The sequence below is a fragment of the Narcine bancroftii genome, chromosome 11 (assembly GCF_036971445.1).
Source record: "Narcine bancroftii isolate sNarBan1 chromosome 11, sNarBan1.hap1, whole genome shotgun sequence".
Taxonomy (NCBI): Eukaryota; Metazoa; Chordata; class Chondrichthyes; order Torpediniformes; family Narcinidae; genus Narcine; species Narcine bancroftii.
Window position 1 is genome coordinate 100,735,548 of NC_091479.1, and position 18,776 is coordinate 100,754,323.

Below are 18,776 nucleotides of genomic sequence, written 5' to 3' on the forward strand. Positions count from 1 at the left end.
CATAGAAACTGGCCCAGTTTGTTTAATGCGGCCTGTGATGCTCATACTGTACATGCTAATACCATTTGCTTGCAGAGGGCTGTCATCCGACACATTTCCTATCCAAGTGTTTAACCAATCGTCTTAGGTGTTGTAATTGTATCAGCCTTTAAGTCTTCCTCTGGCAGGTTGTTCCAAATATTCACCACGCTGTTTGGAAAAACTGGTTCTTTAGTTCAGCTTCAAATTTCTCCCCATTTTATCTAAAGCCGAGTCCCCTCGCTCTAGACTCTCTTGATCTTGGGGGTGGGGGGGGGGGGGGGGGAAGAATATAACCCATTTCTACTCTTCATTATTTTCTAAACCTCCACAAATCATCCCCTCAGTCACTTGCATTCCAGAGGAAATAAACACAGCCTGACCAATTTCTCCTCATAACCACAAACTCTCATTTTAGTCAACATCCTGGTGTGTCTCTTCTACACCTTATGGCTACCACATTCTCCCTGTATTGTGGCAACCATCACAATAGGCCAAGTGCAGTTGAACCAATGTTTTGTTCAGCTGAAATCTCATCTCATATGCAATACCCTCACTTGTGAAGGCAAGCATCCTGAATGCCTGCTTCAATACCCGATCCACCTGTGTTGCCACTTTTGTCCAGCTATGCACTTGGACCCCCAAGGTCTTCCTGTACATCAATGTACTCCACATCTTCCCAGAAGTTCTCTTCCCAGTTTTCTTGACTTAATTCCATCTGCCACCACTTGAACTCTATTTTTTCACATTCCATATTTTATTCAGAATCAGAATTTATTGTCAAGAATAAGTCATGAAATTCGGTGTTTGCAGCAGCGTCGTATTATAACCATCTTACAATAATACTATAAAAAATAAAATAATACCAATAATACTGCACGAAAAGTAAGCCAGTGTCTGTGGTTCATTGATCATTCAGGAATCTGATGGCAGCGGGGAAGAAGCTGTCCTTGTGCGGCTGAGAACTCGTCTTTAGTCTCCTGCACCTTTTCCCCGATGGCAGCAGAGTGAACCTGGGTGGTGGGGTGGAGGACAGAGGTTGCTTTTTTAAAGACACCACCTCATGTAAATGTCCCCGATGGAGTGAAGTCTGGTGCCTGTGATGTCGCAGGCTGAGTTAACAACCCTCTGGAGTTTATTCTTGTCCTGAGAGTTGGCACCTCTATACCAGGCAGTGATGCAACCAGCCAGAATGCTCTCCATGGTACACCTGTAGAAGTTTATGAGAGTCTTCAGTGACATACCAAATCTTCAATTTCCAATTATAAAGCTGAGTTAATATTAGTACATGAATTCAAGGGACAGGAGAGTTGTGAACTCAGCCAGTGCAATCATGGGAATGATTGCTCACTCCATAAAGGACATTTACAAGAAGTGGTGTCTCAAGAAAGCAGCGCCTAACACCAAGAACCCTCATCAACCAGGCCATGCCGTCTTCTCACTGCTATTATAAGGAAGATGGTATAGGAGTCTGAATGGAAATCAACCCGAATTTATTGTCACAACATGTCATGAAATTCGGGGCTTTGTGGCAGCATCATTAGTCCAAACAACCACAGATACATCCCAATATTTTCTCTTTGTTTGCACTTATTTATTTTTAAAATGCAATTTTTGCACCTGTAATCCTGCTGTGAAACAAATTTTGTGACATGTACATGACAAAAAATTGATTCTGAAAGGGAACTGATGGGAGTTACTGATTTAATTCATCATCTGTTCCTCAAATATTTGGATTTAATGCAAGGTATTCAAAATATACAAAAGTATTTTGAAGCAGTTTGGCTAATCCAGAAATTCAATTTCTTTCTGTAACTTAAATCTTGAAACAAGAATCTACACAGACTCTATATTAATTTGGTATTAAAACTAAGTACTTGCCTGCATTCTCCCCCTCAGGAGGACTATAGAAAGAAAGGCCTAGTGATATTATGGCTGCAACTTCTAAAATAATTAAGGTGACATCTTGTAGAGCTTCCCATACTAGCTGAAGAAAAGTTTTTGCTTTTTTAGGTGGTATAGAATTCTCCCCAAAAACTTGATGCCTTCTGTGAAGATCTACAGGATCACCAGATAACCCTGTGGAAAGAAAAAAAAGGTCAGGACTGTTTCATATGTTCTCCTGAAGCCAGCAATGATATAAAATCACCAGTTAAGTTAAAAATTGAATTCGGACCTGACAGAGCAGACAGAAATCAAGAAAAGACATTTAACATGGCAGCAGAAGGCAGAAAAGACTACAGGCTAAGTGCTGGAAAGTACTCGATGACCGGCATGCCCATGATCTGAAGGGCTTTTTTTCCCCATGCTGTATGGCTACAGCTCCATACACAAACTTCAGTGCAGCGGAAGTAGTTTAAACAAAACGTCCAAATGTATTGTTTTCAATTTTAAAATCAAACCAGTCGGCACGGTCAGTGCAATACTATTACAGCACCAGCGACACTGGTTAGAATCCAGTGCCGTCTGCCGTCTGTACAGAATTTGTATGTTCTCCCCACGTTTGTGTGGGATTTTCCCGGGATCTCCACTTTCTTCCTACTCTTCAAAAACATACAGGGGTTGTAGATTTATTGGGATACGGGGGGGGGGGTCACAGGCTCATGGACTGAAAGGCGCCTGTCACCTACGTCTCAACTTAAATAAAAGTAATCCACAATGGGTGATACAAAGGAATTACATAAATACTAAACTCTACTTTTGAATGAGCAAAACTTGGGACAAGAGAAACTACATGTGGATTGAATTATCTATTACACAAATAAAATCAAACGCCTCAATTAAGAGTTTAAAAATAATCACATTGGGAACTACATTCCATGAATATGATATATTATGGGAAGCACCTGAACCAAATAGAAAGGCATTTTTGTTCCCTAAACCCTGGCAGATCATTTCTCCCTCTTCAGCATCCCTTCCTTTCCTTTCAACAGTTGGGTTACACTTAAGGCATTAGACAATTCTGCACAACTGGATACACTAGACATCACAACTGGAATGCAACTTTTAAGATGACAATTAAAACCATCACAAACCTCGCTGCTGCCGTCAGCATTTGCTCCTGAGTAAGCAAGGATTATATTTACCATTTTTAATTTGTAGTAGTTTTCAATGCAATAAAATACCCAAGATTGCTCACAACAACTTTACCAGACAAGATTCAACACTTGATCAAAGGCTTGATTGAAGATTTAGATTTTAAGAAGCATCTTAGCCAGATTTTGGCAGTTGAAGGCACACCCATTGATGGCAGAAAAATTAAATTTGGGGATGGGGAAGAGGTCCGAATTAGAATACAAATATGGAGGCAATAAAAGGTCATTAGTGATAAAGTCTAGGTCAGAGTGATTGGTTCGAGGATGAAAATGTTAAAACAAACCATTGGTTAACAGAGCCACTGATGTGAGAATAGAACTTCGTGCAAGGGAGCTTCATCACAAATATATGATCGTCAGCTATTAGGAAAAAGAACAAGCCACTGAGATCACACCAGTTAAGAAATTGGGGTGGCACAGTTAGCATAACGCTGTTACAGCGCCAGTGATCAGAATCAGGTTTCAAATCCCACGCTATCTGTAAGAAGTTTGTACGTTCTCCCACATCTGCATGGGTTTTCCCTGAGGGCTCTGGTTTCCACTCATTCTTCAGAACATACCCAGCCATTGCTGTCTGGGTAGGCAGAGTTTTTTTTTTAAAAAAACTTAATTTACAGCTTTGTTACTTGCAATTGGGGTGTTTCAAAAAATGTCATATTGTTCCTGGGAGGCCCAGAGAGCCCAAAATATAGGGGGCCAACTTGTATGCCAGATAATAACATAAAACCATTAAAATGCTAAAAGAAAGGGGGGGGGGGAGGAAGGAAGGTTGACTTGTATGCCGAAATATAAGGTAATTATCAAAGTCTAGAGATGCATCACCTATTTCAATCAGGTGAAATTGGGTGGCATGTGCTTGTGGGCCGAAAAGAAATCAAAATTTCTCCCAACTCAGCACATACCGCATATTTTGGCATATAAGTCAACTAAAAAATTTCTCAAGCTGGGTGGGGGGATATACTTTTGAGACCTTAAATTCACCAAAAAAATCTGGATTGACATCAATTCGGCGTACAAGTCGATGCTGGAAGCACCTCCCCAGTGCTGGAGTTTCCGCTTCCCGACACCTCCCCACTCCTGGGCGCTTCCATGACTGCTCCTACCTGGGACCCTGAGGTCGCTGTCACTGCTCCTGCCTGATAGGCCGAGGTCCCTGCTCTCACCAGGAGCATGATGTTGTTGCTCCAGCTCCGTGGGGCATCGCTGTTGCTGTCTGGGTAGGCAGAGTTTTTTTTAAAAAAACTTAATTTACAGCTTTGTTACTTGCGGTTGGGATGTTTCAAAAAATTTCATATTGTTCCTGGGAGGCCCAGAGAGCCCAAAATATAGGGGGCCAACTTGTATACCGGATAATAACATAAAACCATTAAAATGCTAAAAGAAAAGGTGGGGGGGGGGGGGAAGGTTGACTTGTATGCCGAAATATAAGGTAATTATCAAAGTCTAGAGATGCATCACCTATTTCAGTCCATAAAGTTAGCAACTTGCTCTGCATAACAACTGATGAGATTCAGATGACCTCTGCTGTGGGAAATATCTCAAAATCATTTTAACAGCATCACCAAGCACATACCATATCAAACAAAGATATGGGATGAGACTTCTTAAACAAAAATGTGGAGTTATTTTTAAACTAGTGAACTTCCCATTTGCTATGCAATTGTATTCTCTTCTCTGCAAGCAAACTCAAATCTTCATTCTACAGTTTTTCTCCAAGGACAGAAAATGAAAGTAGAAGTTCAGATTTCAGATTTATTGTCAAAGTACATAAATCACATACAACCCTGAGATTCTCTTTCCTGTGGGCGAGCAGAATTATCACTTATTGGCAAAAAAAACCTAACTCAGCATACATGTGTTAAAAAAAAATGTAAACAAGCTGACTGTGCGATTTAGAGAGAAAAAAATCCATAAAGTGCACAAGTCAGAGCCCTAAAAAGAGTCCCTGATTGAGTTTGATGTTGAGGAGTCATATGGTGGAGGGGGAGCAGTTGTTCCTGAACCTGGTGGTGCGAGTCTTGTGGTACCGATACCTCTTTCCTGATGGTAACAGTGAGAATAGAGCGTGTGCTGGGTGGTGTGGATCCTTGATGATTACTGCTGCTCTCTGACAGTAGCGGCCCCGGTAAATGTTCTTGATGATGAAAAGGGTTTTACCCGTGGGCTGTGTCTGCTACCTTTTGCAGGACTTTACACTCAGGGTCATTGATGTCCCCATTCCAAACAGTGATACAGCCAGTCAGCACACTTTCCACCACACATCTGTCAAAGTTTTCCAAGGTTTCCAATGTCATGCCAAATATCCACAAACTCCTGAGGAAGTAGAGGCACTGATGTGCTTTCTTCACGATGCCATTTGTGTGCTGGATCCAGGAAAGATCCTCTGAGATAGTGATTCCCAAGAACTTAAATTTCCTCATGCTCTCCAAGAGGGAAGATTTCAGTGGAATTAAGAGTGTAATGTATCTGAGCAATGCCACTGATGGCACAGGATAAGTTCAGACTTCTCAGTAATTTTACAGGTTTACTCATCCAGAAGGCACAATGTTGAGAACCTCCACACACAAGTACAGTATTTAACAGTTAGCCTTACTTTTCTCTACAAAGTGAATAGAGCATTTAAAAAAGAAAAATGCATGACATGTACAGTTTTAGATTTTGGAATATTTTCCAACAGAACTAAAACAAAGCCATCCCACTTAAACAATCACAAGCTTAAGCCAATCCATTGCCATTTCATTGCAATTGCAAAACTGTCTCCACACAAAATTCGTGTCAGATTCTAAAACTCTAGTTTCAGTGAACTCCTGTTTTCAGTGGTTGATGCCATATGGCCAATACATTTTACTGAAATGCAACAACGCAGGAACTCTTCACACTTAATGCGCTAAATGTTCCATTGCACAAGCAACTGTAGCAAAACTCAACCTTGAATCAAGAAAGCAGCTGTTCACCACTATCAGAATTACTCACCAGATCCACCCCACAGACTCAGAACATAAAACTTGCAAATTTCCCTTGCCGTATCCAATTCCTCCTTGAAGGCCACAATGAAACCACAGCTCTAGGCAATATGCATTCCATATTCTAATCACATGCTGCATTAAAGAACATTTATCCTAATGTCACTTCCCTTCCCAAGTTTATCCCCATGACCTCTAATGCTTGCTCTTTCCAATTGGATTAGACTCCTACTATTATTAGTCTAGACACTTTCTCCAAAGAAAACAATCACAATCTCTTGTAAATATAGCCCCCTTATCCTAGAAACCATTCTCATATTTTTCTAGAGCCTCTGATGCTTTCAAATCTAATTTCAATGATACCCCATTTGAGACCTGAGGAGTGTTATGCAGAGGTTCAGCTCAATTTAAGAAAAAAAATCAGACCTGAAACATTATAAAAGGCCACACGGTTAGCGCTGTTACGGCACCAGCGATTGGGACCTGGATTCAAATCTTGCACTGTTTGTAAGGAGTTTATACGCTCTGGGGGCTTCAATTTCCTCCCACCCTTCAATACGTACCAGGGGTTGTCAGTCATTTGGGAATAATTGGGCAGCATAGACTTGTGGGCCTGAAGGCTTTGCTACCATCCTGTATGTCTACATTAATACTTTTTAAAAAAATTTTAATTGGATCAGCAAGTTTGCAGATGACACAAAGATTGGTGACATAGTGGACAGCGAGGATAACAAAGCTTGAGTGGGATCTGCACCAGCTGAAAAAATGGACTAGAATATGGCAGAAACAAGTGTGAGGTGCTCCACTTTGAGAAGGTCCAACCAAGGTAGGACATGCATGGTAAACAGTCGGGCACTGAGAAGTGTGGCAGAACAGAAGGATCTGGGAATACAATTCTCTGAAGTGGCATCACATGTAAACTGTGTCATAGAGAGAGCTTTGGCACGTTGGGCTTCATAAATCAAAATATAGGAGTTGGGTTGTTTTAGTGAAGTTGTACAAGACATTGGTGAAGCCAAATTTGGAGTATTGTGGGCCGAAAAGGCCAAGAAAGATATCAATAAGATTGAGAGTGCAGAGAAGATTTACAAGGATGTTTCTGGGACTTCAGGAACAAGTTACAAGGGAGGTTAAACAGGTTAGGACTTTATTCCCTGGAGCAAAGAAGAATAAGGGGTGATTTGATAGAGGTATTTAAAATTATGAGAGGTAAAATTGTCCAAGCTTCATAAAGGAAAACGCTTTGGTTGAAAATATTCATTGTAGGATGCCTAAAACTACCCACAACCAAATATTTCTCAAACAAAAAACAGGAATTAGCCAACAAAATGCACTGTGAAGAACTTGCTCCTCTTGCTCTAGTCCCCCAAGACTGTCAAAGTTAAAAAAAATGCAGACTTCGGGGGAAAAACAAAGTAGAAAGTGTTAAAATGCTCAGATTGGGAAAATGTATGGAAAGGAAAAATGTCAACACATTTCTGTTTTACACATTGAATTGTTATCTACCAGAAACAATTCAGCATTCTTTAGAGCCACTGTCTCATGAACAATTAATTCCACATCGATTGCTTCAGTAAATATATTTAAGGTTAGATAGATTTTTTACATAGAGATATGGGGAAAAGGTGGAGGCGAACTTATCATCAGATCAGCCAGAATCTCATTGTACGACAGAGCAGGCTTGACAGGTCGGATGGTCTACTCCTATTTCTTTTGGTTTTTTATGTTCTACAGTAGAGATTCTCTTTAAAGAGTACACGCTATCTTCCAAAAACAAAAACCAAACAAAGGAAAAGGTAGAAACCACAATAAGAAATACAAAAAACTAGCGCACATTCTAGAAACAAGAAGAGCTACAAAGAACAAAAGATTAAAAGTACAAGTTAGTTAAAAAAAAAATAGACAAAACAAAGAAAACTTCAAAGAACATCCAAGTTAAAAATGGAACAACGCACTGCAGATATCAAGAAAAATACATCAGGGATAGAAAGACAAAGTTAAGGAAAAATAAAAAGTATAATAAGGCCCAAAAAGTGAACTTTCCAAGGCCAAATAAATATTTAAGAGAAAATAGGGTGTCAATGCAGATTTCCTTGCCCTGATTTTCTTGATGCATCTTCTTGGACTGAAAGTTTGCATGTCATTGCTATTTAAAGAAAGGGAAAGAGGAAAAACAGGAAATTTATAGACCAGATGGCTCAACATATTATGTTAGGAAGTTGGTTTATAATTAACACAAATGTGATATTGTGCATATTTGAAAAAATAGTGCTATAAATACTACACACTGCAGCCAGCCAGCATCTGCGGAGATCTGCAGTTACACTACAGATTGCGGGTAATTCTGATGGAAGATCATCAATGATTGGATACCTCAAATTTCTGAGCTGATACGAGCAAACAAGGTTTTGTAAAGTATAGTTCAAACCTGACAAAATTGAAGGCACCAATGAAACACCTTAGGACAAGATAACTCATAAAAGACTACTAAAGTTGAAGCTCCTAGTATTGAAATAAATCACTGACCACCTTAAACAGGATAACAAAAGGTATTCATTGTTGAGATGACAAAGATGACAACACAGGCTGTGTACCTGGAATAATTAAAGTGCAATGATGTTGGTGGGTTCATTGAATGAGTACAACTATGCACATCTAACGATGAATTATATACAGTATTTATAGCTACCCAACTTTGGATCGTAAACAGCACCATTTTCTAAATAGCAAAAAAATCTGAAACATACACAGAATGTTAGACAAAAAAAAAGACAAAAAGACTGTCTATAAGATGAAGAAACAAGATGGTCATCATACTGCTGTATAAAGTCCTGGATTGCCTCCATAGCATTGTGAGTAGTACTGGATACTAGATCCATGAATGGATATACTCACCTTGTATGGGGTTAACTGAATGTTACTTGAGTCCTTCCAAATAAAAAGAGCAAGTGCAAACCATCAGCTTTTGGTTGCTTCCTCTTTATATGCCACCTCTCCCTGACCAATTTGCCCCAACGAAGCCCAATACATGTTTGAGGAAATGCTTCTCACCTTTCACCCAAGCATGCTGCACTCTTTATACCCATAATGAATTTAACAATCGTGGTTTTTGGACTGCAAGCACGTAACGGCACAATCAACAAATTTTACTGCTCCAGTCTAAAAAGGAATGTCCAGGAATTTTGAGTCAATTCTGCAGGACCCCTCCTACTTTTTGGAGAAAGTCTGTAGTTTAAATTGTACCACAAAACTTACCTCTTGAATTTGATGTCCAGCTGATGACGCACTATGTAAAAACCTGCATGGTTTTAAAAAAAAATAATCTGAATACCAGTTCCAGCAGTCAATCAGCCACAATGTCTGGAGCAAAGTACTGGACTGTTACAGAGATCAATGACTTCCTTAGCATCCATCCTGAGGATGGAATGAATCGTTACCTGAATGCCATATCTAAGGATGCGCCCACATTGGACATAATGTGTCAGATGTTAGTTTCTGAGGCAGGCCACGTTGCTCCATGTACAAACACCAGGACTAATGCGCATAGGAATTTGCTGTCTAAAAATGCGTGCAGTGTAAACGACAAGGTGAGTAATAATTTTTTTCTGGGATTTTCCTGTCACTGCAGTCTAAGAACCATAAATTTCAAGTAATTTTTTTTCTGTTTGTATCGTGGATTCCCCTCCTTCACATTAGGCCATGTCTGGCATCCGCCTGGAGGCCTGCTACAAGAGCAGATCAAAAACCTAAAACTTAACTTTCAGACAGCAGACCTAAAAAGCTGCTCCACTGTCCCACTAATATCGAGAGGCACCTCGTAGTGCCCCGCTTCCATTGGCTCCAGAGGCCGCTACAGCACCACCCGTCATAAATATGTGGCAGAGCAATGGCTGCCTTCCCTACTCATAATCCCCACGCAGCTGGAACCACTCTATGGTTCCCAGAACCGTTCCAGGTTGTGTATGGGATTATGGGTAGAGAAGACAGCCATTGCTCTTGCGCATTTTGAGCCGCGGCGGCCCAGTGAGGCTGCCATAGCCCACACCGGCCACCCCTTGACGGTTCCCGCCAGTCCCCCACCTTCAGGGGGGCATAGAGAGAGAGGGGTGAGTGGGGAAGTGGGTTGTGGGCTGACGGAGTCATGAGCCCACCCCTAACCAGCCACTTGTAGTGGGTGTACATTCAGGTTAGACGGCGGAGTGCAGCACTCCGCCGATTATCCTTCCCTGAGAAGGGTTGGAATCAAGGCCTTGGAGCTGGCCACGGGGCATTCAGAAGGGGCATTCAGAGAGGTACGTCTTTAGGCGCAAGGATGAAGAACCTCCACCTTTACAGACAGGTGTTTACCCTGCATGAAAGAGCCTACTAACTAGCTAACGTGCTGAGGATTTCTAGAATTTGGGGGGTGGGGGTTCAACTACTGTTCTCACTTGCATTTCACAGGTTTGCCTTCCATTCATTTTGTTTCGAATCACCCCATTGACCACATTATTAACATTAGAATCACCTCAGCAACCCTGACCTCATCATTCCCTTCATCTAATCCATTCCACCCTTCTTTTGCAAATTAATTGTTTTTTCACTTCCCTTCCTCAATTCCCAAGGGTCTTTGTTCCACAATGCCGACTTTCTTTTCCACGTGTGCTATCCTAGCTAATGAGAGTTTTAAGCATTGCGTTTTTATTTATTTTCATATTTCTAGCCTTTTGTTTTGTATTTTCCTTTCAGCACATTGATATTAACGGAGAGTTCAGAAAAAATAATCAGCATTAAGGACACAGGAGGTCGCTGCCTCATAATTAATAACCCACCAATTAACAATATTCATTACTCCCACCCCAAAGAGAACAATTGAATTTAAAGGCTATTTAATAAATTTTCATCTGATGAAGTGTGGAAGCAAGATTAACTTAGAAATTATACAATCAAGGCATAATCTTTATTCCAAGACATTAATACAATTTGCTGAGCCAAAAAAAGAGCTGTACACATTAGAAAAGTACCAGCTCAAAACCAAACATTATCACAACCAAATTTTTATTTAGAAATCCAAATGAAGATGAAGCAAACACTACAGGTCTTTCAAACAGCACTGCAGAAACTTTGGAGTTGTCCACAAGGCTCCATGAATCTTTGCAGCTTAACGCAAAATCTAAACTAATTAAAATTCATTCAATAAAAGAGGAATTGCAGATACCCTTCTACGGGAAATTAGATGCCGATTTATACAAGAACATCCACCATTGGTGATAATGCCGCTCATTAATTCCAAATGTCATTCAAACTTTACGTGCATGGGCAAGTCAATTTAATTGTTCTCTGCCCTGGATTTATCCTACAAAATAAAGCACAGAATGGTCAAGCTAAGTATTGCGCAAAATCTGAACATCAAAGCTACAAAAGGCAAACCAGTCACAATCATTTTGTGAAGATGGCTTTCCAATTCACAGAAAACATCTGAAAGTAGTGGCACATGTAAAAATTACAAGTTTCATAAGAACATGAGATAGTAGTTCATCCAGTCCTTCAAGGCTGTTCCGCCATTCAATGAAATCATACCACTGTAAGCTCCTCCTGTCGCTGACATCCCTCTCCCCCCTCTCTCTGTAACCCCCCCCCCCTCCCTCCAGTCCCCAACACCTCTCCCTATCTCTGTAAAAGATCATAAGAAATAGGAGCAGGAGTTGGCTGCATTGCCCCATCGAGCCTGCTCTGCCATTCAATGAGAACATGCCTAATCTGGTGATGGGCTCATCTCCACCTACCTGTTATTCCTCCATATCCCTCAATTCCCCTACTTTGTAAAAATCTATCCAACCTTACTCAAATAGATTTACTGCTTCAATGGGCAGTGAATTCCACAGATTCACCACATTCTGAGAAAAGCAGTTTCTCCTCATCTCTGTCCTAAATCTACTACCCTGAATCTTGAGGCTAGCTTCCCTAGTTCTGGTCTCCCCCACCAATAGATACCTTTATCTTATCTATGAATTTCATAATTGTATACTTTTCCTACAAGGTCCCTTATCATTCTTCTAAATTCTAGAATACAGTCCCAAACAATCTCTCCTCATATGCCAGCCCCTCATCTCTGGAATCAACCTTATGAACCACCTCTGCACCAGCTACAAAGCCAGTACATCATTCCTCAAGGAGACCAGAATTGTACACAGTGTTCCAGATATAGCCACACCAGTACCTTATATAGTTGAAGCATAACCTTCCCGCTCCTAAATTCAAACCCTCTAGCACTGAAGGTCAACATTTCACTTGCCTTCTTGACAGCGTGCTGCACCTGCAAACCAATCTTTTGCCATTTGTGCGCAAGCACTCCCAGTTTCATAACTGAGCAACAAGGGATTTCCACCTACTTTACCCATCACAGAGAGAATGGAAATTGGAAAACCAGGAGAGTAAAGGCTTTGCTTCTCAGAATTGCAACATGTCAGGCAGGCATTTTCTTTTTTTTAATATTATTTTTATTTTTCACACTGTGAACCACATCAACCAAAATATATATGTTTCTCATTAAATATACACAGTGGCATTTTCTCCCTCCCCCCCCCCCCATTCCAACCCTCTCCAAAACCAATAAATATTCAACATATACAATACAATAAAACCATTAAACAATGTCTTCACACAATGAAAAATAAACATGAAAAATGTGTCATCTACTTTTACACACTGGATTAAGTCATTTTGTCTTCTTATCATTTTAGGGGGTGGAGGTCCGAGGCAAGCCCTCTCTGTTATGTTCCATGTACGGTTCCCAAATTTGTTCAAATGGTGTGACTTTATTTTTTAAATTATGTTATTTTTTTCCAATGGAATACATTTATTCATTTCCATGTACCATTGCTGTTTTCTCAGGTTCTCTTCCATTTTCCAAGCTGACATTATACATTTTTTTGCTACAGCTAAGGCTATCATAATAAATCTTTTTTGCACTTTATCCAATTTGAGGCCTAATTCTTTACTTCTTATATTACTTAGAAGAAAGATCTCTGGATTTTTTGGTATGTTATTTTTTGTGATTTTATTTAATATCTGATTTAGATCTTCCCAAAACATTTTCACTTTCTCACATGGCCAAATTGCATGTACTTTGTTCCCATTTCCTTTACAGTGAAAACACCTATCTGATAATGTTGGATCCCATTAAAAAAAATTTTTTTGGGGCGTGATATATAACCGATGTAATCAATTATACTGTATGATGCATAACCTTGTGTTTATTATATTCTTCATAGTTCCAGAGCATAACTTTTCTCATGTTTCATTTTTTATCTTTATGTTTAAATCCTTTTCCCACTTTTGTTTGTGTTTATAGCTTATTTCATCATTTTCCTTCTCTTGGAGCTTGATCTACATGTTCGTTATAAATCTTTTAATTATCATTGTGTCTGTAATCACATATTCAAAGCTGCTTCCTTCTGGTAATCTCAGTCTGTTTCCCAATTTATCCTTTAAATAAGCTTTCAATTGATGATATGCAAACATTGTACCGTGAGTTATTCCCTATTTGTACTTCAACTGTTCAAATATTAATAAATTATTTCCCAAAAAACAATTTTCTATTCTTTTGATTCCTTTTCTCTCCCATTCTCTAAAGGAAAGGTTATCTATTGTAAAAGGGATTAGCGGATTTTGCATCAATAGTAATTTTGGTATTTGGAAATTCTTTTTTTCCCTTTCTAAGTGGATCTTCTTCCATATATTGAGTAAATGATGCAGTACTGGTGAGCTTTTATATTGTACCAGCTTTTCATCCCACTTATAAAGTATATGTTCTGGTACCTTCTCCCCTATTTTATTTAGTTCTATCTTAGTCCAGTCTGGTGTTTCCCTTGTCTGGTAAAAATCTGATAAATGTCTTAATTGTGTGGCTCTATAATTATTTTTAAAGTTTGGTAACTGCAAAACACCTTGGTTGTACCTCTCTGTTAATTTATTTAATACTATCCTCGGTTTCCCCCCCTTTCCACAAGAATTTCCTTATTATTCTCTTTAGTTCATTAAAGAATTTCTCTGTTAAGGGAATTGGCAACGATTGAAATAAGTATTGTATCCTTTCATTTTAATGCAATTTACCCTCCCTATCAACGTTAGCGGTAATTCTTTCCAATGTTCTAAGTCTTCCTGCAATTTCTTTATTAGTGGCTGGTAATTTAGTTTGTACAGGTGGCTTAAGTTATTATCTAACCTAATACCTAGGTATCGGATTGCTTGTGTTTGCCATTTAAATGGTGATTCTTTTTTAAATTCTGTATAATCCGCATTACTTATTGGCATCACTTCACCCCGATATTTCTCCATACTCCTTCAATTTCTTATGTAATTCTTTTATTGATATTTCTGGTTTTGTTAGGTATACTATGATGTCATCTGCAAATAAGCTGATTTTATACTCCTCCTTTATTTTTATCCCTTTCATTTTATTTTCTGTTCTTATCAGTTCTGCCAAAGTTGCTAAAGTGAACAGTGAGGGGGATAATGGACATCCCTGTCTAGTTGACCTACTTAAGTTAAATTGATTTGATACATATCCATTTACTGTTATCTTCGCCAATGGTCCATTATATAATGCTTTAATCCAATTAATATATTTTTTCTGGTAGATTGAATCTCTGTAATACTTTAAATAAATAATTCCATTCTACTCTGTCAAAGGCTTTTTCTGCAACTCAAGCAACAGCCACTGTTGGCTTCTTGTTTCCTTGAACTGTATGGATTAGATCAATAAGTTTACAGACATTATCCTCTGTTCATCTTTTCTTAATAAATCCAGTTTGATCTTGTTTTATTATTTTTGGTTCACAATTGGTCAATCTGTTTGCTAATAATTTTGCTATTATCTTATAATCTGAATTAAGTAGAGATATTGGTCTATATGATGCTGTTGTTAGTGGATCCTTCCCAGTCTTTGGTATTACTGTAATTATCTCTTGGTGCCTGCCACATTGACCACGGCCAGTGGGCTGATATCGCCTCAAACCGTGCATCTTGGCGCTTCACAGTTTGGCGGGCAGCAACCTCCTTTGAAGAAGACCGCAGAGCCCACCTCACTGACAAAAGGCAAAGGAGGAAAAATCCAACACCCAACCCCAACCAACCAATTTTCCCCTGCAGCCGCTGCAACCGTGTCTGCCTGTCCCGCATCGGACTTGTCAGCCACAAACGAGCCTGCAGCTGACGTGGACTTTTTACCCCCTCCATAAATCTTCGTCCGCGAAGCCAAGCCAAAGAAAGAAAGAAGAAAGACATGAATCTGGCAAGTTTTGTGTTTCTTCTATCAGGTTCATTACTTCCAGGAGAGGAGGAATTAATAAGTCTTTAAATGTTTTATAGAATTCTATTGGGAATCCATCTTCTCCAGGTGTTTTATTGTTCGGCAGCTTTTTTAATATATCCTGTACTTCCTCTATTTCAAATGGTTTTATCAGTTTGTTTTGTTCCTCTTCTTGCAATTTCGGCAGTTCAATGTTAGCTAAAAACGCTTCTACTCTATCTTTCCCCTCGTTCTCAGTTTGGTATAATTGGTCATAAAATTCCTTAAAGTTTTCATTAATCTCTATTGGGTTATATATAATTTGTTTGTCCTTTTTCCTTGATGCCAATACAGTTCTTTTAGCTTGTTCTGTTTTAAGTTGCCAGGCTAATATTTTGTGTGTTTTTTCTCCTAATTCATAATACTTGTGCTTTATTTTCATTATGTTCTTCTCCACCTTATATGTTTGTAATGTTTCATATTTTATTTTTTTGTCTGCCAATTCTCTCCCTTTCATTATATCATCCTTTTTACTAGTTCCTTTTCTGTACTTACTATCTCCCTTTCCAACTGCTCTTTTTCCCGATTGTAGTCCTTATTCATCTTAGTTACATAACTTATTATCTGCCCTCTGATGAACGCTTTCATTGCGTCCCATATTATAAATTTGTCTTTCACTTATTCTGTATTTATTTCAAGATATGTTTTAATTTGGAATTCAATAAACTCTCTAAATTCCTGCCTTTTAAGTAGCATGGAGTTTAACCACCATCTATATGTTCTTGGTGGGATGTCCTCCAGTTCTATTGCTAATAACAGGGGTGAATGATCTGATAGTAGTCTAGCTTTATATTCAGTTTTCCTCACTCTCCCTTGAATATGGGCCGACAACAAAAACATATTAATCCTTGAGTATGTTTTATGCCTACTTGAATAATATGAGTATTCCTTCTCTTTTGGGTGCTGTCTCCTCCGTATATCTATAAGTTTCATTTCCTGCATTGATTTAACCATAAATTTGGCCACTTTATTCTTTTTGCTAGTCTTTTGTCCAGTTTTATCCAACATTGGATCCAAATTAAGGTTAAAATCCCCTCCTATCAATATATTTCCTTGTGTATCTACAATCTTAAAAAAAATATTTTGCATAAACTTTTGATCCTCTTCAATAGGTGCATATATATTGAGCAAATTCTAGAATTCTGAATATATCTGGCACTTTATCATTACATACCTCCCTGCTGGATCTATTATTTCCTCCTCTATTTTGATTGGTTAATTTTTATTAATTAATATAGCTACACCTCTAGCTTTTGAATTATATGATGCTGCCGCTACGTGTCCTAACCAGTCTCTCTTTAGTTTATGTTCTACTTCAGTTAGATGAGTTTCCTGCACAAATGCTATATCTATTTTTTCTTTTTTCAGTAAATTTAATAGCCTCTTCCTTTTAATTTGGTTACGTATTCCATTAATGTTTATAGTCATATAGTTTAATGTGGCCATCTCATATCCTGTTTACACCTCATTTCTGCTTCCTCATCACCACCATCCCTCTTTTTCCCATAATCTCTCAGTTTTCCCTTTTTAAACTCAAAGTATGACAACACATTTAAAACACAAGATACTCCAAAAACTCCAACATCAAATATTCCCTTAACCCCAAATATCTCCCCCCTCTCTGAGTTGCCCCTTATCCCTTGCCGGGCATCCACAACTCCCCTTTCCATTTGGGCTGTGAACCTGCTTGCAAGTGTCAACAGATTTCGCAATGACAGTTATTCTCTCCCCCCCCACCCCCCCAGAAAACAGTATTTTTTTTACACACACATATAACAAAGTTCACCCTCTTTCTTCCCCCTTACTTCCTTTCTTCCCTTCTCTTTCCCTTCTTTAGTTCTTTACATACATTGTTTTTACATCTTTATATATATATTTTTATCGCCGTTCTTCATTCTTGTTACATCTCTCCTTCTGTCCTGCAAGCATTCTGCAAATTCTTGTGCTTCCTCCGGATCCAAGAACAGTCTGTTTTGCTCCCCGGGTATAAATATTTTAAGCACAGCTGGATGTCTTAACATGAATTTATAACCTTTTTTCCATAGGATCGATTTTGCTGTATTAAACTCCTTCCTCTTCTTTAAGAATTCAAAATTTATGTCTGGGTAAAAAAATATTTTTTGACCCTTGTATTCCAATGGTTTATTATCTTCTCTAATTTTATTCTTTGCCCGCTCCAGTATATTTTCTCTTGTCGTATATCTCAAAAATTTTACTAAAATGGATCTTGGTTTTTGATGTGTCTGTGGTTACAGAGCTCGTGTTCTGTGTGCCCTTTCTAATTCCATTCCTTCCTGCATTTCTCTTGTTCTCAGGACCTTTGGGGTCCATTCTTTTATAAATTCTTTTATATCTGTGCCTTCTTCATCTTCCTTTAGGCCCACTATTTTTATGTTGTTTCACCTACTATAATTTTCCAACATATCAATTTTCTGAGCTAACAACTCTTGTGTCTCTTTAATTTTTTTTATCACTTTCTTCCAATTTTCCTCAAGTCGTGTACTTCCATTTCTATAGCCGTTTCTCGTTCTTCCACATTTTCTACTCTTTTCCCTATTTCTGTCATGACCAGCTCTAATCTTTGAATTTTATCTTCTGTTCTTTTCATTTTTCTTTTAATTGCACTAAATTCTAATGACAACCATTCTTTTAATGCTCTCATTTGTTCTTCAAAAAAACTTTATCTATATCCTGTCCAACTGTTTTACCTTCCATCTCTGTGAAGATCTTGGTCTTCTTCTTCCTCTTCTTGTGTCTGTACCTGTGTCTTCTTCTCTTCTTTGTATCTGTGTCTTTTCTGATTTTTCTGATGAGTTGCTTGTCTCACTTTGTCAGGCCTCTTCTTGCTGGGCCTCTTGCTGTTGGCCCTCTTTCCGTTCACCCTGTCGACTTTCTTCCTCGCCTGGTTCCCTATTCCCTCTCCTGCTGCTTTCCACTTCCTCCAGCTGGGAACCCTGGTGTCGGGCATCCCTCAGCTGATCGCACTGTGGTTGCCCGCTCCTCGGCTGAGCCCCCCTCCCGTCGGAGTTTTCCTCCTCCTTAGATTGTGCACTTTTATTTGGCTTAGAGAGCCATTTTTGCAGTGCAGCGGTCGGGGGGGCAGGGGTCGTGACTCCGCGGAGCCACCACCAACCTCTGAGATTGGGCAGTCTTCTCCACCATGACTCCCTGTTCCTTCATACAGGTAAGGCCTCCTCTTTTTTTTCCGACGTCTTTTCTTCTTCCCCCCCCCCCCCCCATTGTTTTAACTTTTTCCTTCTTAGGTGCCATTTTCTTCCTTTTCTCTACAACTTTATGTTTTATTTCTTATATCTTATATTTGTTGAAATTTGTATTTTCTTGACTTTTTTTCTTCTTTTCTGGAGAGGG

At 39.1% G+C, this 18,776-nt stretch overlaps 1 protein-coding gene across 10 annotated transcripts in view; it reads right to left on the reverse strand.

Annotated features, from left to right (window-relative positions):
* LOC138746223 (plasma membrane calcium-transporting ATPase 1-like) overlaps positions 1–18,776 on the reverse strand; it is a 90,173-nt gene that overhangs the window by 36,781 nt on the left and 34,616 nt on the right. For all 10 annotated transcript variants that reach the window (XM_069904283.1, XM_069904275.1, XM_069904277.1 and 7 more), the window contains one exon: positions 1,900–2,097. In XM_069904283.1, coding sequence (XP_069760384.1) covers positions 1,900–2,097 — 198 coding nt within the window. The remainder of the gene's footprint in view (positions 1–1,899; positions 2,098–18,776) is intronic.